A 24942-nucleotide genomic window follows, 5' to 3' on the forward strand; every position below is an offset into this window, starting at 1 on the left:
ATTAAACATTCTTTGAAGATGGCACATGGAAATACAAAAAGTACTTGAAGATAAGTAAGTAGGTATGTATGTGTGAGCACCTTATTTGTTTAGTTTACTCATTCCATTACATTACATCATATCACATCCCTTTGTTCTTGATGATTGATATTTTATCTTTTATAACTTTACTTACTGTCTACAACCATTGACACAATGCGTTTAGAAGTACGCATAATGAAAAGCCGATAACACATTTTCACTTCACCTTACTCATGCAACTTGTTTGATGTTGTGGAGCGGCTATCGAGGAAGTGAAAGTCGGTCGAAGTCTCGCACGTATACAGACTCGTCGCAATATGATAAACGCGGGGATTCGTTGACTTGCTGCGAACATCTTTAGGTTTTCGTCCAAAATAACGCATCGTGCTAGCATTAATAACGACTGGCGACACGTACATACATAGCACAGGAAAAATAACAGATAAACAAGTGTGGAACGTGCCGCGTCACCGGCTTACGGGCGGGGGCATGCATGCGATAGTTCACGATGGTTGCAACGACATCGATCGCGCACGCCCCGCGCCTTGTCGACGCTACGATGATGTTCATTGGTCGGCCGGCGTTGTCACGTGACCGGCGCGCTCGCCACCCATTGGCCGGCGGCGGCAGCGGCCACGTGAGCGGCACCGGGCCCGCGTGCCAGTCGCGGCGTGACAGCGGGCGCGCCGGGACCGCGCGCGCCTGCCGCGGTCGACATGAGCCTCCTCGACACGCTACTCGAGGCGGCGCGGTACATCGAGCTCCAGGAGCGGCGCCTGCAGGCCGGTGAGTAGCCCGCGCCGGCTGCGTGCGGCGCCGCGCCCCACGCTCTTGACCTTGAGTGGCACGCGGTCGGCGTCCCCCGCGCGCTCCCGGCTCGCCTCGCCCCGCGTAAACAAAGAAAGCCTGAAATTCACTCACAGAACGCCACGCGTCGCACGTTCACCTCTATTCGTACACGCAGAATTGGCCGTGGTTCATAAGGGCTCGTTGTGTCGAACTTCGTATCAATTGGCGGTCTAATTAATATTATGAGTCCGAGCGGCGAAAGAGAGCTCATCGCTCGGCACTTGCTGGTGGTGCGAGTGGGCGGCGGTGTGTACGTGGAGTCGTGACGCACCGGCGCGGCGAGCAGGGGGCGCTGGAGAGTTCGGTCAGCTGATCGCACGGAGGGGGCGCCGGCCGCGGGGGGCGCGGGACATGTGCACGCGCAACGCCCGGTGGCCCGCTCTGCATTTTGATGTTCATAATAACTTGTCATCCTCAGGACGATACGAATTTTAGAATCTGTATGTAAACTGACTAGAGGAAAAACTGGCACAAGGCGGGGTTGCGTAACGGTGCGTGCTGCCTCGCGCCGGCCATTGTTCGCGATGGACTCGTTGCCTCGGTGTGCACTATCGAAACTCGCGATAAACGGTACCATTTACAACACGCCATTGTGACCGCCCGTGACGCGACATCATTATCAAAGCAGCACCTCACACAAATGTATGACCGATAACACGATCAGGGCACTTTTTCCTATTTTGTATATATGTTCAACTCAATTCCACCATGACGCTAAAACCAATGAAATGGAAATCGCCTTCGAATAAGCAGCGATAGTGTAGCAAAGAAAAAAAGGGTCGCACGATGAAACAAAATTGATTGCCCCTTTAAATGTTTAATTCACTAGTAGTCAGTATATTTTAACAGAAACAAGATCCGCTGAACTCAGATGATTTCAATCTTAATCACCGCTCTAAGAAGAGAAATAACAGGGAACAAATTGACAGCTATATTTTAAAAATTAAGAATATGAAATTTTGCTAGTCCAAAACGACTTTAAATCTTCAGCTTGGAAATTATTTTGTGGTTAAAACCAAATAATACATTGCACATTCATTCTTGTACAACGCACACAAATAACTTTTCCAATACATAGTTACCTACACGATTTTCTCTTCGTCGGAAATATACTTGACAATTCATTAAGATCACAACCAACTAATTGAAGCAAGCTAATAAAAGATTATTTAAACGAAATCATTAAAAACCTATTCAAGAGTCGGTATCGCGTTAAACTAAAACGAAAAACCTGAAGAACATTAAATCAACACAAAACAAAACTAAAAAGTACTAATACCAGCTATTCGCTGTGATTTCCAAAACACGAGCCGAGCGCGCCTGTGAAACGAAAACCGCGTTATCGTGTTTGTTCGACACTTATCAACTATCGCCGGTTTTACTGAGCCTTTGATAGCGCTGACCGCCGTAACGTAACAGAGAAGATATGTATAAAAAAAACAAGTATGTTTTCACTTGATCGTAGCCCACTGAGTTTCTCGCCGGATCTTCTCAGTCGCGATTCCGATCCGGTGGTAGATTCTGCGAAGCACTGCTCTTCGCAAGGGTAAAGCTGAAATAGCCTCTCAAGGCTATCAGCAAAGATAGGAAAAAAAACTTGATCGTTTGTGGGGTTCAGTTGATTACTTCAGTAGCTACATTTATACCGACAGCTTGACAAAATGCAGGAATTAATAGCATCAGTTCCGAGGATCTTATTATATCATTCGGTCCGGCTAATATGGCCTGGTCGTCCATTGTTGAAATTTACCAATTTTCTAACCCAATGCCCTGCAATAAAGTTATTATATTATGCACTCGCGGAAACTAACTGATTTAATAACAAGTAAGGCATATTTAAAACGAAATTCTGGACTACTATGTCTAGTCTAAATGTTTGGTATTGTCTAGCTTTTACCTCGAAGTTGTTCTTTTAATCTGCTAACTTTAAGGTATTTGGTGTAAGTTTGTTATCCGCATTTCATTAAACACATTAATTGTAATAGAAATATTACACATAAAGAAGCAAAATTTTAATAGAGTTATAGAAATAAAGTAAACGTAGAACTTTAAACTGAGTATAATTTACTTATCAGAAAGGTGAGTATATATTTGAAAACTCTAACATAAAATTATAATAAAAAAACTATCAAATCGTTATCCGAGAAGATAACTTATTTCGTCAGACGTTGTATTTACGAATACAATTTTTAGCGAAAATCTTCTTCAAACTAAAACTAGAAAGTTTGCCCAGACTTGAATTTGCATATGGTATAGTTGAACAGGTCGGTATCGATGGCGATACGACTTCCACCTGTTGATATTAACTTTATTGAAATGAGTTAACAAGTTGTTGCTTTGAATCGAGCCTCGCAATCAATCAACATGGACTCGGGTTATGACAAAATTAGAAAATCTTAGATAGAGAATTTAGTATTTAGGTCTCACGATTTTTTTTTATTGCCCTTCTAGGCAAACGAGCATGCGACCGACCTGATGGTGAGTGGTTACCGTTGGCCTTGGACTTCAGCAATGCCAGGGGCAGACTCAAGCCGCTGCCTACCGTTAAAATATGACACGAGCCTTTCAACTGAATGACGTAAATTTTAAGTTAATTAGAACTTAGGTTTTATCAAGCATTGAAAAGAGGTTCATTGTAATTAATTCTCAAGCCGAAACAATGTGCTTACATAGTAGTATTATTGTTTTATGCACAGAATCGTAATGCGCAGTTAGCAGACGCTACGCGCCTAATTGCCGTCGGATAGGCAGGCGGGGTAAGCGCTGAACAATCGCGTCAACAAGGCTTGCGTGAGGTCGCTCCGCCGCCGCGCCGGTGAAAGGGACCGACCTCGCCATCCGCCTGAGGACGCGCACTCGGCCGCGGCGTGTTTGTACCCCGCACGACAGGACCGTCGTCGCTCAGGCGATTGTTTGTGCGCGTCGCCCGACCACGCATCGCGGCGGCGGCTTCTGTTCCGCCCGTGTGTGCGAGTACACGTCATTCTCTTTAGTTTAACTGAAATTATCGCGACGCGGTCGTGTGCTCGTATTTGTGCCTTTCCAGATGCAAGTATTTTAGTTGCGAACGCATTAAGAATCGTATTCCTATCGAGACTATCGTTTGAGTATTGTGAAATTAGTATTCGATATTTATTTTGTGTTGTAGGCTTATGTAAGGAACTGTTTGTGATACGCTATCAGTTCTGGTGAGAGACAGTGGATCGTCAAACGTCGAAGTACTCAATATAGATAAGATATCCCATTTCGAATGTACTCTTAGTGTTTTCAAGTAAATAACATTACGTTGTTTGCAAATTCCGTTTCTGTCTTTCTAATCGCATATTTCCTTCCAGTTGGCAACCAATTAAGTAATAGGATATGTCTTTAAGATAGTTTATCAAGTCTTCTAATATGCATTTGTTAATGTTTCTTTTTTTTGTTACTTTTATAATTTAATTAATAGCTTTTTGTAAGCAAACCTTCATAACCGTCTTACAACAAATTTCTCAGTTACACGAATACTCATTAAATTTATAGAGGAATCTTTATCGTAATTAAAACACCATATCATTTTGGTTTGGTTTAGGCCAGTAACCGCGTTCATACGATACATCACTCTTTCTAATTATCGGGTTCTTAGCAATATTTAGATGTAAAAAAAATGGAGTATCCAAGTATACGATTTGGAATTCTGCACGCTTTCGTTCGCGCAACCGGTACCCTGTCTTTAAAGGCACAATTATACATGTTCTCATTTCTTTATTTGGCCGCATCGATGGAGCAACCTTCAACAATGAATGATGAAACTCGTACAATAATTGATGAACAACGCACGTAAATACTTTGTGTCTTTGTTTATAACGTGATTTAGGGGTAGGTCCTAACTCTCTACTCGGTGTTGTTTGATTCTGTAATATTTTTAGAAGTAGCCGTTTATTTTTTTGGTCGGCATCGTTTTGATTTAGTCTCATTGTGTATGTACATCGGTTGCATAAATCACAAAGCTTTCGCGCGCCGCCGAGTCATATCTCGGCATCCGGTGGGTGGAGTCCCCTCACTGTTTCCACTCCCAAGTCCCGTGTTTCGTGTGTTAACATCGATTGCACATCGTTTTATTCATTTCCTCTATTAAGCTTTCAACAAAATCACTCCTGTTTTTTTATATATTTCACGCAAAATATCGAAGTATATCATTTTTAATAACTTAGAAGATGCGAATTCACAATCGAGATGCACTTTTGCAAGTTTCGTACGCGAATACGGCTTTTGGCTTCGAGATTCCAGAAATAGAATCTGGCCACTGACGGGTCGCGTCGCAATAACCTGCTAAACCGGCAGGTGTGGTTGCTAAAGGCACGAGGGGGGAAGACGATTGCGTGGAGTTCCCCGAGGGAGGGGGGTACTGGGGCAAGCAAAGAGCTGTGGGGGGAAGTGTTGTCGGTCGGACTGCACGCTGCACCGCGTCAAGGTCAGCCGCCGCACGCATGCGCCACCCCTCCCCCCGCCCAGCCTCTTATCGGAACCTGCAACCGAGTCTTGCACTGAGACTCCCCGCACCCCCGATTGAAACTTTGAGTGAAGTGTTAAAATAAATAAAAAATGTAAGCTACCGACACGACTGTTGTCTTATAATTCCAGACCTAGCTACCTCTTCTGCGGGTACAAGGGCAGGCATGTGCGGACAACAATGAACATCGAACCAAATTCGACGCGGCTTCCGTAAAATCGGCCCATATTCTGTTTATCGGCACCGGTAGATCTCTTTGTTTCGATTTATAATATGAACGAATCAAAGTTTTCAGCTCGCATGAATAATTTCGAGGGTTTATGGGAGGTGATAGCGTGCACAGCCTCTATTTTAGTTTCATAAAATATCTTACAAACATCGAAAATAGTACATAGGTATTGTGTGTGTGTGAGCAGCAATCTCGCGGTTCAGCTACCACGTGCAGGCGACGCGGCGGCGCGCATAGCCTCTGTCGACAAGTGCGCCATCAAACGTACACACGAGAAATCCTATTAGGAAGATTAGTGCTGATGACGCAAGCAGAATTACTTCATTAACGGCGAGGCGGGGTCAAAACTAGATTTCGACGATTTCTAATGCGCGTATTCCGCGCGTACCTATTGCATTATATTTACCGTTCGATTAGAAACGACCTGTATTCGTGATTTAGTCGATGTTCGAGGCTGTTTGAGAAGTCTGACGATTTGTTACACTATGCGATGCGATTACGAACTACCAAATCGAACTCGTAATCTACGTTCGTTACTTCCATTGTAGTACGCGCTCCGGAGTGAGGTTTTTCGGCGGCGTTGCGCCACGCACGGTCCTCAGAAAGCTGAACTGTCTCGTGCGTGAGGAGAGCGGCCGCAAAAAGGTGCACTAGTTTTGTTCGATTGCAGTGTTCCATTCACCTTATCCGGCGTGGTCGAGGTTCAGTGACTCCGGCGGCTGCTCGTCGGCGCGCGACATCTGCGTGCTAATGTCGCGGTTTCATCACCTACGTTCGATCGGCGCGAGCCTCTCGGTATTCCGTGAGCGTAGAGCGCGGCGGACGGTCCGACCTCGTTTCGTGCAGCGTTATGTAAAGCGCGGAGAGAGGTGCAGCAGCGAGCGTCGCGGCCGACCGCGTGCTGGCCCCCCGCGCCCCTCCCCCTCGCGATTTCGTTCTAGTGACGGCGCGGGGCTGCGGAGGTCGCGCTCCTCCCGCCTCCCCCGCCCGCCGAGACCTGGCCGAGCCGGCTCGCCGATGCTTCAGTCGTCGAGCGGATCGCGTCGGCGGCGGTCGGGTCGATCGCGGCTCTATCCAGCTGGTCCGACACGCCGGCTCCGGTTCGGCTCGCGTGTTCGCTTCGTTCCGCGCTTCCGATTCGGGAGGTCCGCAGTGTTGAGCGGTTGCGTTTGCGTCGGTCACGAACGGAGCTGAGGACGGGTGTTCGAAATAGCGTGCGTTATCATGACGACCTCGAGTGTCGCGACGAGATAGCGCGAGGTCGGCGGCACCTGCGCCCAGCCCCACGTGCCCGCCGCACCGCCTGCCTCGTGCTGTCCCGTCTCCGGACCGTCTGCACCTTTGTTCCCACTTGTTCATTGCTTACGACGTTATCAAACATTATCAAAGGACCATAAAATCCTTTATATTTTCTAACATGTAGTTAGCGTCAGTCATGCTCTCTATTTATTAATAATAAGTGTAAATATGGCGACGATATTAATTAAAAATTTAGCCGTTATTTTTGGCTTGTCCCTACAAAGATTTCACTCAAATAATTTTGTGAAATGATCTTCGAAGCACGTGCCAGACGTGGTCCCATCCACGGCTATAGGTCGCTGGGTAGCCTAAGGTCGTATAACTTGGTTTAATTATAATGCGATTGTTGTTGAAGCTCGCCGTTATGAAATAGATCGGCCCGGCACGATTTTACGGACTCGCTCCGTCGATACGTCATAGTATTCTTTAGCTGAGTAGGCTCATACAGTGCTGCCGTAAATTTTCTGAGAGGGACCACTAACGTTCGCCAGAAAAGAATGAAAAACAACAAAAAACCTTAAATATTCCGATCGGGCAATGTTTAACGAATTAAACATTAATTACAATTACTTTTAAGCTTTATTCTCGCTACAATTATCTTCTTTAAATTATCTCCGATGTTTTCAATACTTTAGTTGTGGTCACGGACGAATAATAATAGTAGGTAATACTTATTAAATTTCATTATTTTATTTGGATATGTACAGACTTTAATCATTCGTTAATTTTTTTTTTTAACTAGTGTCATACATTTTACTTTTATGTTATTTGTGAGCTCGATGACTTATTTTTAGGTTAGGTTAGGTTAGGTTAGATAAAATTTAAAAATCTGCGCCAAATTATTCCCGATGTCTTTTCTACTTTGTATTCATTGTGCTAGTCAAGGCCACTAGTTTCCCGCAATATATACCTTTGTGATGTAGGCATTCCCAATAACTATTACATAGGCGGCACTGAAAATTTCGGGAATTAACGAAGTGACACAACATTACTATTTAAAAATATATTTATTGCTTTTCGAAGTATTTTTCGCGAAATTTGACACATTTTTCCATACGATGGAACCAATCATTGAAGCAACCATTCCATTCGGAAGTTGGGGTCTCCAAAATGGCCGTTTTGTAGGCGTCCACAGCTTCTTCAGGTGATGAAAATCTCTGTCCACGCAATTTATTCTTTATTTTAGGGAAAGTATAGAAATCATTAGGGCTTAGGTCGGGGCTGTACGGCGGATGGTCTAATAATTCTATGTTTTCTTGCTCTAAAAACTCTTTTGTTCTGTGCGCGGTGTGAGAACTCGCATTGTCGTGATGGAGGATGATGCGGCGGTTGCAGTTCTCTTTACGGAGTTTAGAAACGACTTCTGGCAAACAAATGCTAGCATACCATTCTGCATTAACCGTTCTTTGTCCCTCAAAAGGAATAGTCGTAACATGGCCGGTTTTGGAGACAAACGTGGCCACCATTTTTTTTGCAACACTCCGTGAACGAACAATTTTTGTTGGCTTTAACTCATTTTCGAACACCCAAACTCGTGACTGGGTTTTTTGTTTCGGGTTCGTACGCGTATATCCAGGATTCGTCACCTGATACAATGTTGTATACAGCATTTGAGGATCCTGCGTGGAATCTTTCGAGAGTTCTGACGCACCAAGTAACGCGAGCCGCTTTTTGCTCTTCACAGAGCGAATGCGATATCCATCGGGAAAACAACTTTTTTACACCTAATTGTTCATGCAAGATTATTTGTATTTGACTCATGCCAATGTCTAAAGTTGCCTGAATTTCGCGGTATGTCACATGTCGATCTTCCTCAATCAGCTTACGCACAGCATCAAAGTTTTCTTGGGTGACTGTAGTTTTTGGACGACCTTGACGGGGATCATCACTGAGCTTGACACGTCCACATTGAAACTCAGCAAACCAGCGATAAATTGTGGTTTTGGATGGGGCTTCATCACCAAATGCAGAAATCCTCCGGTCAACCCACTGTTTTTGTGTTAAACCACTTCGAAAGTCATAATAAATCATCGCTCTTGAATTTTCTCGAGTCAATTCCATTTTCTCAACGACTAAACAAGTTTGACAAAACCTCGTGACAAGACCGAGAATCTTTTTTTAAATAAATAAATGGTATTCGATTTTTAAAACCAAGCAGTTTTCAATTAAAAAGATTTTAATATGACAGGAACAGTGGAAATATTCCATTCCCGATACTTTTAGTGCAGCCCTCGTATATTTAAAAAAAAAATTACAAATCGAGTTTTTTTATATATATTTTTATTGGTTAGATGGGTAGACGAGCTCACGGCCTATCTGGTATTAATTGGTTACTAGAGCCCATAGACATTTACAACGTAAATGCCGCCTCCCACCTCGAGATATAAGTTCTATAAGCTCAGTTTTACAGTAAAAACGTCCTTAAAACCGAAACGCGTTACTGCTTCACGGCAGAAATAGGCAGGGCGGTGGGACCTAACCGTGCGGACTCACAAGACGTCCTACCAACATTAATATTTGGTTGAGATCTGACGCAAATCATAGGTGAAATAGTTTAGATAATTTTCGCTGAACAAGATAATAATAAAAAAATATGCAGAAACAATACATATTTAAACAAATTTTTTCACTGCAATAGATTATAAACAAAGAAACCACACTGATTCGTAATAATTTAACTGCTCAAGTAAATTTTGAGAATCGCAGATTTAGGTAAATTATACATTGTTAATGATCCTGTTTAGTACACCCAATAGATGCCGTTGAAGCCGCTAAACGTGTAAATCAGTAAATATTTAATAAAAAGTATCACAACAATTATTTTCTCGTGCGTATGTGTATTGCGAATGTGACAAAATTTATGCATTTGAGACTTCTATTATGTCAAGTCTCAAAAGACGAGCGGCGTGTACGCTGGCTCCGTTCCGTATTTGAAAATAGAAAAGCAGAATGAACAAAAGAAATTATTAAAAAAATATAACGTCCCTTCTTTTTTCTGTGAAAACTCTAAGGCATAGGCATTCTAAATAACAATAAAAAAAATCCGTATCTCGAATGTTATTCGAGTGTTAATGTTCGATTTACATGTTAATTTTAAAATCGTTTTATATAATCGATATTTTAATATTGCAATTTTTTTCTTCTATTTTCATAACGATTTTATAAATTCCTCGTGTTCATAAATGAATTTTGCTTCAGTAATCAGAATTCTGTGATCGAGATTGATAATAATGAATAAGGATTGAGTGATACTATTTATCGTTGTAATAAAGTAGACTCTGAGGAAATAAATTGTAGAGGACATATAAACGAGCATGAACAACCCTAAAGGACTTACTTACCCCCTACCCTAAGGGACTTACTCCCTTTCACACCCGAAGGTTGCCGTCCTGTGCGTCAATAATCACTGATTTGGAAATACATAGATACGTACATACATACTTTTGTAAACTTATCGAATATTTTCTATTTTCGATTCTTATTTCTATAATAAAATAAGGTTCTATTTCAGATCCTTATTCAAGTTACAAAACCTTTTAATGTGATTCCCGATGGAATGTAATTTTAATTTAATCTTTCGTTAATTTTTGTGGTAATAGTTATCGTGTAAAAATTAAAACTAATTTTTCTTAACGATAAAGCAAATTGTTGAATAAAATGACAGAAAGAGATGCGTCAGCTGTTTTGCATTATCTACGTAAATGAAGAAGATGCGGAAGAGCCAGCCAGTTTGATTTCAGATTATTCAAATTCAAATACATTTATTAGTTGATTTGCACAACTGTGTTGTTTAATAGTTTTTGTGTTATTTAAAACATAAATTTTTTATACACCACATCTAAATAATGTTTTGGGATGAACATTTCTAGAAATCGGAACAAAAGTACTAGGAGCTCAAAACTGAACTTGAACTTTTCAGCATTAAATAATTGAATATTCAAATTCGCGTGATTGATAATATCGATACGTAGTTCACCGTGCTCACCGGCCCTCACTGTGATTAAACATGAGTGTTACCGTTTCTGAAGTACTGATCATAGTTCACATAACTTTAGTTGACATGTTAGATTCGTCAGATTAAATAAAAATAAACCGAACACACACTATTATTTAATTTAAAAAACCCATTTCGAATTAACACAAACAGGAAATCTCAATTCAGTTGATTCTAGAAAAATCCGAGTTTCGGTTTTAAAGCAATCGCACTGGCATGTACGAACTGTGTTTTTACACTACAATAGTAGACGTAACTACGTAATTGCAATTACGTAATATGTATAAACACAGGCACGTGCCGTTTCATCTCTAAAACTTTGCATGGTCTGTGTACTTTACACGAACTTCCCTCACTTAATTTTCCTACCTAATGTTTTTATTGACCTTCTGCTGATTATGGGTTCCTGGTGCTCGGATTTATTTTTTGATTTCCTTTTTACATCGGCAAAGAAAAATAAATTAATTATATATATATGCGCATAGTTTAACCATCATCCAACCAGTTGGATCGATCAATTCTTCAGTGGTATATCGCGTTCTGCTCAGGTCCCACGGCGTTGCTAGTACGCCAACATAAAATCTATCTAGTATCTCTACTCAACAAAAATATGAAATTGCAAACTTGTTAAATATAAAATATGTATTTTATCCCTTTTTATGTTGTTCGAGGTTTGGACGCTGGCTCGATTGATGCATTGAAAAAGATGAACCCAGTTGAGACTATTTTTAGATAATTTATCATAATGCTTATTGACTTTAAACTAAATTGGTTAAATTGAGGGACAGCATTTTGTACTGTAAAATTAATAATATTTACAGTAAAATCAACAGAGAAAACCAGGAAGGAAACTTCTTGTCTCGGTTTTATTTGTTTTTGTTCTAAAATCCACAATGTCTGCCAATTCGGTCGGCTGGTCTACCAGGGTCGCATGGTGTGGGTGGAAGTTCTTTTGAATGTCAGTCTGCGTCGGCGGGGCGGAGGGGCGCGGAGGTGATTGCACGTGCCAGAGACGCGCCATGCGCTCGACGCCCCCCGCACTTGTTGAGCGCCTCGCCACAGACCTCGCTTCACATCACCCGCTCGCCGCTCTCCAAACTAGTTTCCTTACACACGCAGTCTCATAATTGTCAGCAAATATACGGTCACTAAGAGACTCGTTCCACAGAATACTTATTAATTTCGCTTATCAATGATGCCGCTGCACAAGAAAAATATCGATATTTTTGTTGTTAATAATCGATTCAACCTAACCAATTTTAATTTCAAGGGATAATTACGATTTGTTTTCGACGAATGACTGTACGCTAAATTAGTAGGGTTTCATCGAATTTAGTTACTACTCTTTTCTGTAGATGTATGTTACGGATGGATTGCGCAAACGTTCTGCAATACGTCACTCGCTTCGTAATGAAAAGCCACATCCGTCGTAATTTTTGTAGAAAAAAGACTTTTTTAGGCGACATTTTCTGAAACAGATCGCAAACGCATTCGCTCAACAAATTTATATTTTTTATAGTACAGCCAACGTTTCGATTATGATATAGTGAGGGGTTCAACAAGAACTCTGTGTAGTTAAGTGACAAAGACAGTGTGTGAGAACTATGAGGACCCATAAGCGCAGCTAACGATCGGTTGCCCATCGTAGAATGGGTATACTCATGGAGACGACGGAAGTGAACCTGGGCAGCGGGTACAAGCGAGCGCGCGAAGTCAGCACCATGGGGGCACCCGGCGAATACTACGCGGACACGTTCCACACCATCGCCATCAATACCAGGGAGACAGAGTTCGGAAGCATTGTCGAACCAATTCCGATCATGCTCAAAGCCTACAAGTACGCTCCGCACGGCCACCCGGCTAATGGTTACGGTTCCCCGCAAACGACAGCTCCTATTAACCCTGTCCCCCGGCTACTCCCGGAGGCACCACCAACATCGGCCTTCGCCCCGATTATTTACAAAAAGGAAGAGATAAAAACAGAGAAGGTTCGACCTCCACCAAAAAAGAAATGGATTAGAGAATATTTAGGTAAGTTTGGATACCTGCTATAATCGTTCGTAAATTGATAAAGTTGTACACGACGACGCATGCTAGACGCTAGATTTGTCGGCCTCTGTCTGACCTCGGCGTCATGATTTCGTTCATCGCCGACCAAGAACACGTCTGTCGCGGACCTGTCACGACAGAACCTTTATCTACAAGTGGTATCATAATGTTAACGGATAATTGTACACGGTGCTCTCTAATAAAGGCTATCTATAATCTATCCTATTACGGGTGCTTAACTTCAAATTACTAACTAAATTGAAAGCTGCGCTGTATACTATGTATAAAAAAAATAACAGAATTACCCTTAGACTTAATGTAAAATACAGGTCATTACCGATGTCATAGGTATATTTATATGTATTTATTTTTCTTTATTATTTAATGTGCCTAAAGATTTGATCTATTTTGATACATCACTCTTTTATCGCAACATATCTTTCGTATGTTTTTCCAGAACTGCCTAGATGAATACGGTGGCTTGGAAAAGACCGCCTTATATAATTTATAACTGCCTGTTGAGTGATTTTCAATGTTAATTATTCTTTGGTGTGCAATAAATTATACTCTCTCAGATTCGGTGCCAATTCGCGATGAGATTTCGGCGGTGGGCACTTATAATATTTTACAGATTATAACAGAAATAACAAAATCTGTAAAATATTATAATTGAGTTCGTGATGTTGACAATTTTTATATCGATTTACGAATTAATTTTTACTTCCCTATTCCTTAATGAGTTCAGCGTATATCTGCATTCTAGAAGTTTCGATTGCCGTGTAATTTCTATAATATATTTCTTAGAAAATTCTCAAAGGTCTAATAAACACGTCTAATAGAAGATCTAACCGGTTTTATAGAAATACTACGGATTCATTATCTTTATTTACATTCAAGTAATATTAAAATTAAAATTGATTACAAATTAAGAATAAAAGGCGCCAAATTTTAAGACGAGATCAATAGCTACCAGGGTAACATAGACAGCGAGAGGTACGAATGAAACGTGTGAGGGCGTTGAATGTAAAGGTCTGTCACCAAGGTGGCGCAGTCAAGGTCGTTAACGTAACGCAGCGTGACATGTGTAATAAGCCCGTCAATATTTCACATGCGGTTTAGGCGCCAAACACTTTCTGTTTTATTTAGATTGAGTACATGCTTAATTCGATTATAATGTTCGTTAATTTCTATGAGTTAACGTTAAATGAAGGTATTTGTTCATTGATTTTGATAAACTAAAGAGGAAATTTTAAATTGACGTCGTCGGATTTAAGGTTCTCATTTACGTTTAGTAGGTATATAGAGTGAGTTTTTGATCGTACGTTATAAATTTAAAAGCAGATAAACGAAAAGAAAAACATACAAGATCGAACAAACAAGATTACGTTGGGCCGTGCTCAGCGAAAACAAAACGAGATAATTATGAGCAGCGTCCTTGTCTATTAGGGTGACCAAACTTTTATTTTTATTTTATTTGTTATTTCATAGATGGGTGGACGAGCCTACAACCCATCTGCTGTTAAGTGGTTACTGGAGCCCATAGACATCTACAACGTAAATGCCCCACCCACGTTGAGATATAAGTTCTAAGGTCTCAGTATAGTTACAACGGCTTCTTCACCCTTCAAACCGAAACGCATTACTGCTTCACGGCAGAAATAGGCAGGGTGGTGGTACCTACCCTACCACTTATTTCGGTTAATAAAACAACCTGTTTCGGATAAAATTGGAAAGTTTGATTCGGATTTGATGTTAGTATATCAAGCCAGTGCAATAAGGGCACACTTTGCTGTTGATTTCTTGATATAATATTCGACACATTTACAAGTCGTTAAAAATTGTTGGTAGTTTTTTTGCTGTCATGGATGAACAATCTAACTGCCCACCAAGTGTGTGGTTACCATAGCGCATGGACAACACAACGTGAAAGTGAATACCGTCCACGACACCACTATACATATTAGAATCTTGAAATGCTATCAACAATTTACACTCTCTACATCAAACACAGGCAGCGGCTTGGCTCTGCCCCTGGCATTACTGATGTCCATGAGCGACGCTAACCTCTCACCATCATATGGGTCATATGATCGTCTGCATATAAGGGCAATAACAAAAACAACAAAAAATTTCAAATCAAAATTTCAACAAAACCAAAAACATCACAAGTAATTTTTTATTATTTACTGGTAGTAGGACCTCTTGTGAGTCCGCGCGGGTAGGCACCACCGCCCCGCCTATTTCTGCCGTGAAACAGTAATGCGTTTCGGTCTGAAGGGCACACCGGCAGCCGTTGTAACTATACTGAGATCTTAGAACTTATATTTCAAGGTGGGTGACGTATTTACGTTGTAGATGTCGCTGGGCTCCAGTAACCACTTGACACCAGGTGGGCTGTGAGCTCGTTCGCCAATCTAAGCAATAAAAAAATAAATAAAAAAATTTGTTAGTCACACAATACACATCACAAGCTAAAAATATACATAAAAAACACAAGTAAAAAGAAACAAAATCTGGCTTTCAACATAAGCTATGTGCGCACGACTAAACAAGATAAAGTGCTGAATTCGTAAATTATTAATTAAATTATACAAAGAAGAAGAAGAATTCGTAAAATATTGTCACCCTAGCACCCGGCAGCTTGACTACGAACAGGAACGTCATCAAGTTTACGATTTCCCACTGTGCTGGTATTTATCTCTAGAAATATAAACCTTAACTCCTCAACTAGAAGGGTTGTTTTCAAATGAAAGTCGATTGTAATGAATTTAGTTTTAGTAAGTTCGCTTATAAGCTGATAGTTTCAAGAACATAATTATTATTACCCCCTACCTAGTACTACAAGAAAAAAAGTTACAGATAAGAACAGTAAGATAGAGGATACATTTAGATCTCTTTATTTTAAGTTATATATTTGTTTGTATATTTCTACTTTTTGCATATCGCACGCATAGAGACTGACTTCTACAATTTTATACAAATAGTAAGTACATAATCCGGCCACCGCCCTCGTCGAACCCGTCGCTTGCGACGAAGGGCTCGACGAGCGAATTTATCCATGACACAACCCACTGAGTTGCTCGCCGGATCTTCTCAGTGGGTCGCGTTCCCGATCCGATGGTAGATTCTGCGAAGTACTGCTCTTGCTAGGGCCAGTGTTAGCAACACTCCGGTTTGAGCCCTGTAAGCTCATGTTAGGGCGAAGCTGAAATAGCCTCTCAAGGCCATCAGTATAAGTAGGAAAAAAAAGTAATATAAATGCCGAATTCATAAACATATAATATTCTCAGAGCATTCGGTTAAAATATGCAAAGCAATTAAGCGCCAGTAATTATGCAGTTTATATATACTGAGACGATTTATCTAAATATTATCTACTTATAGAAGCCATTGTCGGTCGACCTCAGAGATGTCGAGACTCACAAACAAAAACTTGTCCAAATCAAGAAACTTGTTAATTATATATTTTAGTTTAGTTTTTGTATGCATTAACAATAAAATATTTTGATTATAAATAAATATTGTGGTCACGAACTTATAAATCTGTTTTAGAATGTTAGTTTTAAAACACATGGTGTGTAAATAGATAGAAACAAGAATAGCCTAGTATTGTAATGTAAACGCGGTTGTCAAGCGATTGCTTTTGTCCAGTTTTACAAGAAATACCTATCAGTAATAAATTCAGTTTTACTGGTTTCTATGAGCTCCGGTAATCAATTTATTTTTTATTTATTTATTTATTCCATTCAATACAAAGTCAGGCTTACAGTTTTCACCAAAACGCCTGACTCGTTAACACAAAAACATTAATGAAATTATTAAGTACTATTATAATTCTTCTCCTTCTCAGCCGTGTCACTCTTGACAGAGTGGTCGTGGTCGTCATGTAGTGAGGGAAGGGGCAGACTTGATGCGTCTCACGATGTCGCGCTATCTCTCACTGCTCGAGGCCATTCTACTGCACTCATATATTTACTATTATAATATTATGCTAAAAATAAAATTATTTTGGAATAAAGTATTCCCCAACTATCGGCAAATACGCCCGCATCCTGGATTTCGGACAGAAATTCGTTTAAGAGCGCAATTGCCCTGGCCGTTGGACAGTTCCTAGCTCTACGGGTCCTCAGCCCCGCCAACGCCGCAAATAAGTGGTGGTGGCGGCGCACTCCCGCCCGCGCATTAACACCGGGTCTACCTATTCGCTATTTCCTGGTAGCTTATGGGGCTATGCCAGCGTTGACAGTAATTATGGTCGAATTTATATCACCGGGCGAAAGCTAGTGGAATAAATGAGGTGCTCTTTTATTTTAGGAGGAGGTTATTAGGCAGCGGCTTGACTCTGTCCTTGGCATTGCTCAAGTCTATGGGCGACGGTAACCGCTCACCATCGGATGAGCCTTATGATCGTCTCCCTACAAGAGCAATAAAATAAAAAAAACATATTTCATGAGTCCGCGATAAACAATCTTAAATGAACAAAATTGGCTAAATATTTTAATTACCGTAATGTAAAATAGTTGAAAAAGAATGGATCTCTCGTACGGTCGATAGTCTTTCGTGACGCGGCGCCCAGCGGCGGTCAGGAGCTTCATTGCTTGTATAATACGTCATATTGAAACGAAATTGCGATAAGAAGTATTTAATTTAATTTTCAACTCTCCACTCTCCGGCAATAAGTATCTCCATACTTACCACTGAGTCGGGTTTACGTACTTCTTAGCTTTTCCAATAACTAATTGAAAAATGTTTCAATTAATTAAGAATAAATAAATCAAAGAGAAAATTGTTTTTTATTTTTAAAATTTTTAAGTACCATGACATCATAAAACCACGAAATTAATGTAGAATATATATAGTACAGTTAGTTATTGTCTGTTGCAACAATAAAAATATTAGGGTATTTTTTTTTGTTTCGAACAAGTAGGTGACTATTGAAATTGAAAATCTAGAATGTTCGTTGGCCTCCCGAGCGAGCGTCCATCAGAGTAGGTGACGCGCGTCACAAAGAATTACGCAATAAAGTTTATCTTGACTTTCCTGATACTACGATTCATATTTTTCCTTTATCATAGGATGTAATAATAAGTCGAATATTCCAGAACTTGTTCGGAGATTGCAGTTTACTTAATAGGGATGGTAAGAGTCCATTTTGCCTTATCCTTTTTTTAGAATTAAGTTCCGCTTCGTGAAGTTCATTTTTACGATTCATTGTGCGATTCATTTTTACGATTTTAGATACGATTTTAAAGAGACGACATCTATACTTAATATTATAAAGAGGAAAGATTTGTTTGTTTGTTTGTTTCGAATAGGCTCCGAAACTACTGGACCGATTTGAAAAATTATTTTTCCATTAGAAGCCGACATTGTCCCTGATGAACATAGGCTACTTTTTTTAATTTTTTTTTTTTTTTTGGTTTCATGTGTGTTTTAATGTTTCCGAAGCGAAGCGAGGGCGGGTCGCTATGTTATAATATAATGGCGGTTTCAAAAAGCATATTATCGAACTTCCAAATAAATTGTACGCAAGAATTCAAATGTTTGTGTTACAAAAATTCACATCCCAGCAATAATTTAACCACAAAATATTAATCGTTTTCGTTCGGAGCATTTTGCCAAATTGTGTCTGGTTATCGAGTAATGCGCACGTGTTACGGATGTGTTAAAAAGTGGAGCATAATGCTCTTCAGAACGCGGTCATTGACCTCGAGATAGCGATGATAATATAATCGTACCTGCTCTTTCGGATAACTACAAAATGGCTGCCCAAGCCTTTGGAGTAAAATAATTTTTTCGAGAGACCTACATTAATGTTTCATGGGGTACCAACTGACCTATTTGGGCTTTTGGCGGGAAGTATGTAGTGTGAATTATATATATGTCGATAACGACTTTTAGTTGTCGTGGATAACGACTTTTAGTGATATTAAGACGGTGGTTTTGATTATTATTTTAAATGATGAAATGTTGTTTTGATAAATATCACAAAATGAAGGGTAGACTCCGTAACGCCACAGTATAAAATGGCGGTACGTGGACAGAGTCGTGGAGGAACGTTGACCTACACGACGACCTGGGCCCCGAATCAATTCGGAAATACATGAAGTCAGCGTCGGAACGATACTTCGATAAGGCTATGCGTCATGATAATCGCCTTATCGTTGCCGCCGCTGACTACTCCCCGAATCTTGATCATGCAGGAGCCAGTCACCGTCGACGCCCTAGACACGTCCTTACGGATCCATCAGATCCAATAACCTTTGCATTAGATGCCTTCAGCTCTAATACTAGGAGCAGGCTTAGGGACCCCGGTAACCGTACTCGTTGAACTCGACAAAGAGGTCGACGTGCAACCTAACCCATGCATCAACCCGCTGAGTTTCTCACCGGATCTTCTCAGCGGGTCGCGATTCCGATCCGGTAGTAGATTCATTCGCGAAACAATTGCTCTTGAGTTGTTAGGTCTCCTTCGGAGGCGCTCGGGCAGCTGTTAGCAAATCCCACCCCTCCTGGCTGAGCCTTTGCTCGCCCACCTGTCCTGGTGAAACTGGAAAGGCCTTCGGGCCACCAGTAAACTTTCAATCATAAAAAAAAAAAAAAAAAGAGTCGTGGCATTCCGTGTCAGACAGTCATTCCGTCCGTCTCTGTCAGTGACTCTCTGGCAGTCAGTCAGTCAGTCGGTCTGTCGGTATGTGCAATGAAACTGTCCGTTTATCCTGTCATTGTGAAAGTTGTGTGTGTTGAGTTTCAATATTGAAAAGTTTTATTGACTAAACTGAGTTCAATCGAATACGAGTGATGACGGAAACTACCGCTCAGCCATCCCTGACGTGTGCCAACATATAGTTTATTACCAAGTGTCTCTTCGGCCTTAAACTGTATTAACGGTCATTAATATACCGCTTATCATGGGAAATGAAAAAAAACTCGCTTGACATAGCGTCTCGGGTTCCGCTGAAGTCTCAGTAAATTTTCACGATTTTACTCTGACGTTATTTCATTAGATCTCATCTCATCATTGCCTTTCATACTTTTTCATCGTGATGGAAAAATCATTTAAATTAGATTACATTCATTTCATTCCGCTCTACCTTTTATGGAACTACGTATTTATTTATAATAATAACATGATAATGGAAGATTTTTGAAGTGAAACTTCTTTAGGCGCATGAGGGTAAAATTTTTACAGAACGTCACGCAAGTATGCAACGGAAGTGACATCAAACTACTATTGAAATTAAGTACTTGTCAAATGTCAGTAGTAAATTAAGTACTTGTCAAATGTCAGTAGTAGTACTTGTTGTATTTTTCCAACTGGAAAGGCAAATGTATCATACCATACAGCCTAATATTTTATAATTTTTTTTGTGAAAAATGTTAATAGGAATTGAAATGAAATGAAAAGAATTTGGAACATTAATCAAATAGCATGAAATTAAATTATTCAATTCAATTGGCAAAATATTAGTCATTTACAATTTAGAAATCTAAACATAATGTGACTGTCAACACTGAGGTTTGAGATTGACATTTGACAGACTTTTGGCGGGAACTTAACTTCCTTTTTCCCTTCCTCTAACACCCGTATCTTTAGTCGTTTACACGAGCTTAACTCGACTCGGCTCAACCTCCAACACGCGTTTTGGTATGATTAGTCGTAAAAATAAACTCCACTCAAACGTCCTTGGAAAAATTTCCTAACCGGAGTGAAGTGACCGAACTGTCAAGTTAAGGTACGTCGCGACGTACCTTGAACGTTCCTCAAGGCTGGTTTTCTATCGATGTCCAAATAGTATGTGGACCGCAAATGGAAATATATGATATTGTTGTGCAATGGCCTGGATCTGTGCATGATTCGCGCATATTTTGATAATTTAAGTTTGATAATATTTATTAATAAAGTAAATAGTTCGAGGTTAGACATTTGAAACTCTTTATTTTATTTACCTACATAAGAGACATATTTTGCTTACTACCTGATAAATAAAGTCAATGCGATTATAAGTTTTATTTATATAATAATAAACTGGTGGTTGTGGAAAAGCACTTCAACAACACGATGCAACCAAAATCACACAAAAGCGGCGAATAAAAATACAAAGCCGGATCCGAAATCTAAAATAATAATAGGTTAGAAAATAAATAATACACTTTCAGATTTACCGCACACACACATATTTACGAATAACTCAGCAACTAAAACATCAAACAAGTTCATCTAGTGTCAAACAGACAGCGGCAGCTTGACTTTGACATTAAACAATGACCATAGACTACAGAACTCTATGGGTTTGATGCTAGCTTGATCAAATTTTCATCATTATTACCTCACTCGAGGTCAGTTGAGGAATATTGTAATGGTCGACTAAAAATACCAAACTCGAGTAAGTTTGGAGGGAATTCTCGAGCATCATCGGATGAGTTAAGAGTGGAGGACTATTTTACGAAACGTCTAAAGATACGGGCATAAGTCTCGGATATCTAAAGTTTTAGATTTGTATAAATATAAGCAAGACTTATAAATTAGTTCGCCAAAAAAGTTTCACTTTTGACATGTGTACTTTGTACGCACGCACTTTTTTTTTAACTCGTGAATGGCAATAATGGTATCGCAAGAAGTTTCTTGCCGTACGGAATAAAAGAATTAAACCAATTCAAAACGAAATAACAGGAAAAAACTCTGTAAAATAACGAAACCCATTTCTTAACAAGACCAGGAAAACATGATTAGTGAAATGTAGAAATTTTCCTTCAGGGGTGTTTCGACATCATCGTCCCGAATGCTGCATCGTTTGCATTCGTGTGTGTTCGGACCACGTGACGAGAGACACGTGTCGCTGCCTTTCCCAACTATACTCCCCCCTAGCGTTTATCGCTCGCAGTTCCGCTGACCCCGGAACTCACACCATACCCCTCTCAAATCTCGAGTGACGAGTAAAATAAGCATTCACGAACAATAAATACAGAGAAACCTTTGTTTGCGCAATTTTTATATTATAATCCACAGTATTTGACCATCTTATTTGTATATTTTTTGGAGCCTCGTCGATTGGCAAGGCTATGGTCACGCTCGTACGTACGAAATATCTACTAAGATAATTAATTATACCAAGTTTGTTTAACGAATAACGAAAACTATAGACAACACAACACGTGCCATCTATCACCTTGAGACGAGGTCTATGTCTCAATTGGATAGTACAAGGATCCAACCAATCAAATCGGTACAGATAACTGCGGTACCCAGCAAAGTGAGCTTCCAATGCGTCTATCCCTAGAAACAACAGAAAATATTAATTTCTGTTCAGACTTATTTAAAACTAGTGGTCTCACAGTAGTCAAAATTCGACTATAATGTTAGTTGAAATTGTATGCTTACATTATTATGGTTCTATTGTCAAACACTATTATATTTCTATAATATAATAACAGATTTCGTGAAAACATACTCTATAGATAAATAACATTAAAGACAAACTCTCAATTTGACCACAAACTTTAAACATTAATAAAAGTTTGACAATTGACAATAAACAAAGAATATACTTATATATGTATGTATTGTGTCAAATACATGGTAGTGTGTGTAATGTTTTTTTTATTACTTTAATGTATTTTTTAAGCATATTTGCACTCCTCTATATTCTCTATAAGTGTGGGAAATTTCATACTCCGCCCGTCCGAGCAATTTTCGTAAAAAGGGGTACAAAGTTTTTGCTTCACGTATTAATATATCTAGCTAAGATCTATGTATTTGATTTCTGGTATGTATTCATTTAGAAAAAAATTGTAATTGTGTGTGGCTGGCTTACTTGCGTGTTGGCGTCGAGATGCGTGAATAGTTGAAGTTCAGCAGACGCGCGCCAAACTTATACCAACACAACCAGGCGCCCATAGTGCCGCAGAAGTTTCGCCTGCGAAATTTAAATCAAAAGTGCAATGAACAATCAGCTGTTTTCATTGCCAAGTGTCATGTGTAGACAAATTATGATTTTGAAATCTTTTAAATTTGGTATGCATACGTATTTTGTTAATCTAGTGACGTAAAATTTACAATTGACCCTAAGCGGGATTGTGCAATAAGGACAAACATAATTTTTCCTCTGCATTTGACGTGCTCGTGTGGCTCGTCACCGTAACGTTCACATTATTTACCTTGTTGTACATTGGTCCAAAGCTGAAAACGAACGTCTGTATATTACGTCCGTATAGCACCCCGCGAAGCGGAGACCAGTGAGTGACGCACGACCGGCCCTCTGTTGCATAACCACCTCCACAGCTATTATACCCTGGTACTTAGACTGTCGCTGACAGTTGAATAGCTCGTATTTTCTCATTTTTATATATTCATCATTCCTGTTTGTTTGTTACAAAATACATATTTTGTTTGTGTGGAGTAAAATTAATATGTTGGACATAAAAGTTATTTAAAAATATTGAAAATCTTTACATAAAATGATTGACGGCGAAAGAAAATGAGGAAAAAGCGCCAAAAATATTATATGTCTAGGAACCATACCTACATTAAAGTTAAACAACTACTTAATTCGAATTTCCAACCGAAGTTTGTTACACAAAGGTCATTGTTCGCGACAATTTATTTATGAAATTACAACAAGATACGGGAAGCTGGGATAAAATGAAATTACACATTAAAATTTATTAGAACGACTCGTACCTACGTTTATTGAACTTGAAAGTTCATAGATTTACGGTTATACTTTGAAATGAGTTATTTACAGCTCAGACAACTTTTAATACGTACTAATTGCACATATTGAAATAACAGTCATGTTACATAACTTATATGTTATCGACTATACGAGATTATTTAAAACGCAAACGGAATAATGAATTATAAAATATTGTTACAATCATGTTTTTTTATGGGATTTTATGACCTGGTAGCTAAGACCTTTAAGTCAAATCTTATTTTAATTTTAATAATACGTAGCTTTTTTATATGAAAATGATATTATGAGATGATATGAAGTTAAATATTATGAAAGATGGCATGAAGTGAAATGAAAATGAAATGAAATGAGATGAGATGAGATGATATGGGATGAAGTATAATCTCAGTAAAATGGTGGTCATTTACTGAGACTTTTACAGTGGACTTTTTGGAAGATCCCGAGAAGTTACGTTTAGTAGCTTTGTTTCATTTTCCCACATTTGTGCACTTTCACAGATACTAAACAGTTAATAAACCACCGTTAATACACATTTAAACCTGAAGAAACACTAATGAGACAAAATAAAACAAATCACACAACTTCACTCCTCGCGTTCCCGCCAAAAAGTCCACAATCATGTTTAATATTCGCTAAGCAACAGGATATAAAAAATAATTATTTGTGTTCTGTGTTATCTGTATCCGAGTCTAGTTTGTCTACGGTATTTATACTAACGAACATGCAAAGGGTTTTTTGACGAGAACGCGAGGAGCGAGGTGCGAATCGTTTTATTTTTCTTTATTTTAGTGTTTCTTCAGATTCAAAAGTGCAATAATGGTGACTTATTAATCATATGCCATTTCTGAAAGTGCGCAAGTATGTGGAACGAAACATGAAAGAAAGTCATTGACGTAGCTTCTCGGTTTCTTCCAAAAGCTCGCTGAATCTCAGGAAATTTTCATCATTTCTCTGGCACGATTCTATTTCAACTTGATTCATTTAATTTCATTCCAATAGATTACAATAACGAATAAATCAACTTTTTTTCATATAATAAAATAACAGCAGAAGTTTTCTAAATTCAATAATGGCAACATTGTTAACGAAATTAACCAATTTATGGTGTACTGAAAGAAAAAAAACACAGATAACAATAAAATGTTATCCTAAAGCTTGATGATTGTGACAAGGCAAATGACATTGCATAGGTTATCGAGTATGACCACTTATTCTGTCTACGGTAACAACAGATCACAATTTCGAATTAAACATCGAAATCTGAAGCCTTGCAACGACCGAACAATAGTTAAGAACGTGCCAAGCGTGAACCATC

At 39.5% G+C, this 24942-nt stretch overlaps 1 protein-coding gene across 4 annotated transcripts in view; it reads left to right on the forward strand.

The window, feature by feature from the left end:
• Nucleotides 1-650: 650 nt before the first annotated feature.
• The window catches only part of LOC114240409 (uncharacterized), a 52426-nt gene continuing 28134 nt past the window's right edge, over nucleotides 651-24942 (forward strand). Inside the window, exons 1-2 of one of the 4 annotated variants that reach the window (XM_028170923.2) lie at nucleotides 6042-6802; nucleotides 12429-12912. In XM_028170923.2, coding sequence (XP_028026724.2) covers nucleotides 12531-12912 — 382 coding nt within the window. In that variant the 5' untranslated portion in view covers nucleotides 6042-6802; nucleotides 12429-12530. Of the gene's footprint in view, nucleotides 808-6041; nucleotides 6803-12359; nucleotides 12913-24942 lie in introns of those variants that run through there. The other 3 variants (XM_028170922.2, XM_089733772.1, XM_089733771.1) reach the window with 3 other exon arrangements.

Source organism: Bombyx mandarina, chromosome 16, assembly GCF_030267445.1.
Source record: "Bombyx mandarina strain Sakado chromosome 16, ASM3026744v2".
In the NCBI taxonomy this organism is placed as follows: domain Eukaryota; kingdom Metazoa; phylum Arthropoda; class Insecta; order Lepidoptera; family Bombycidae; genus Bombyx; species Bombyx mandarina.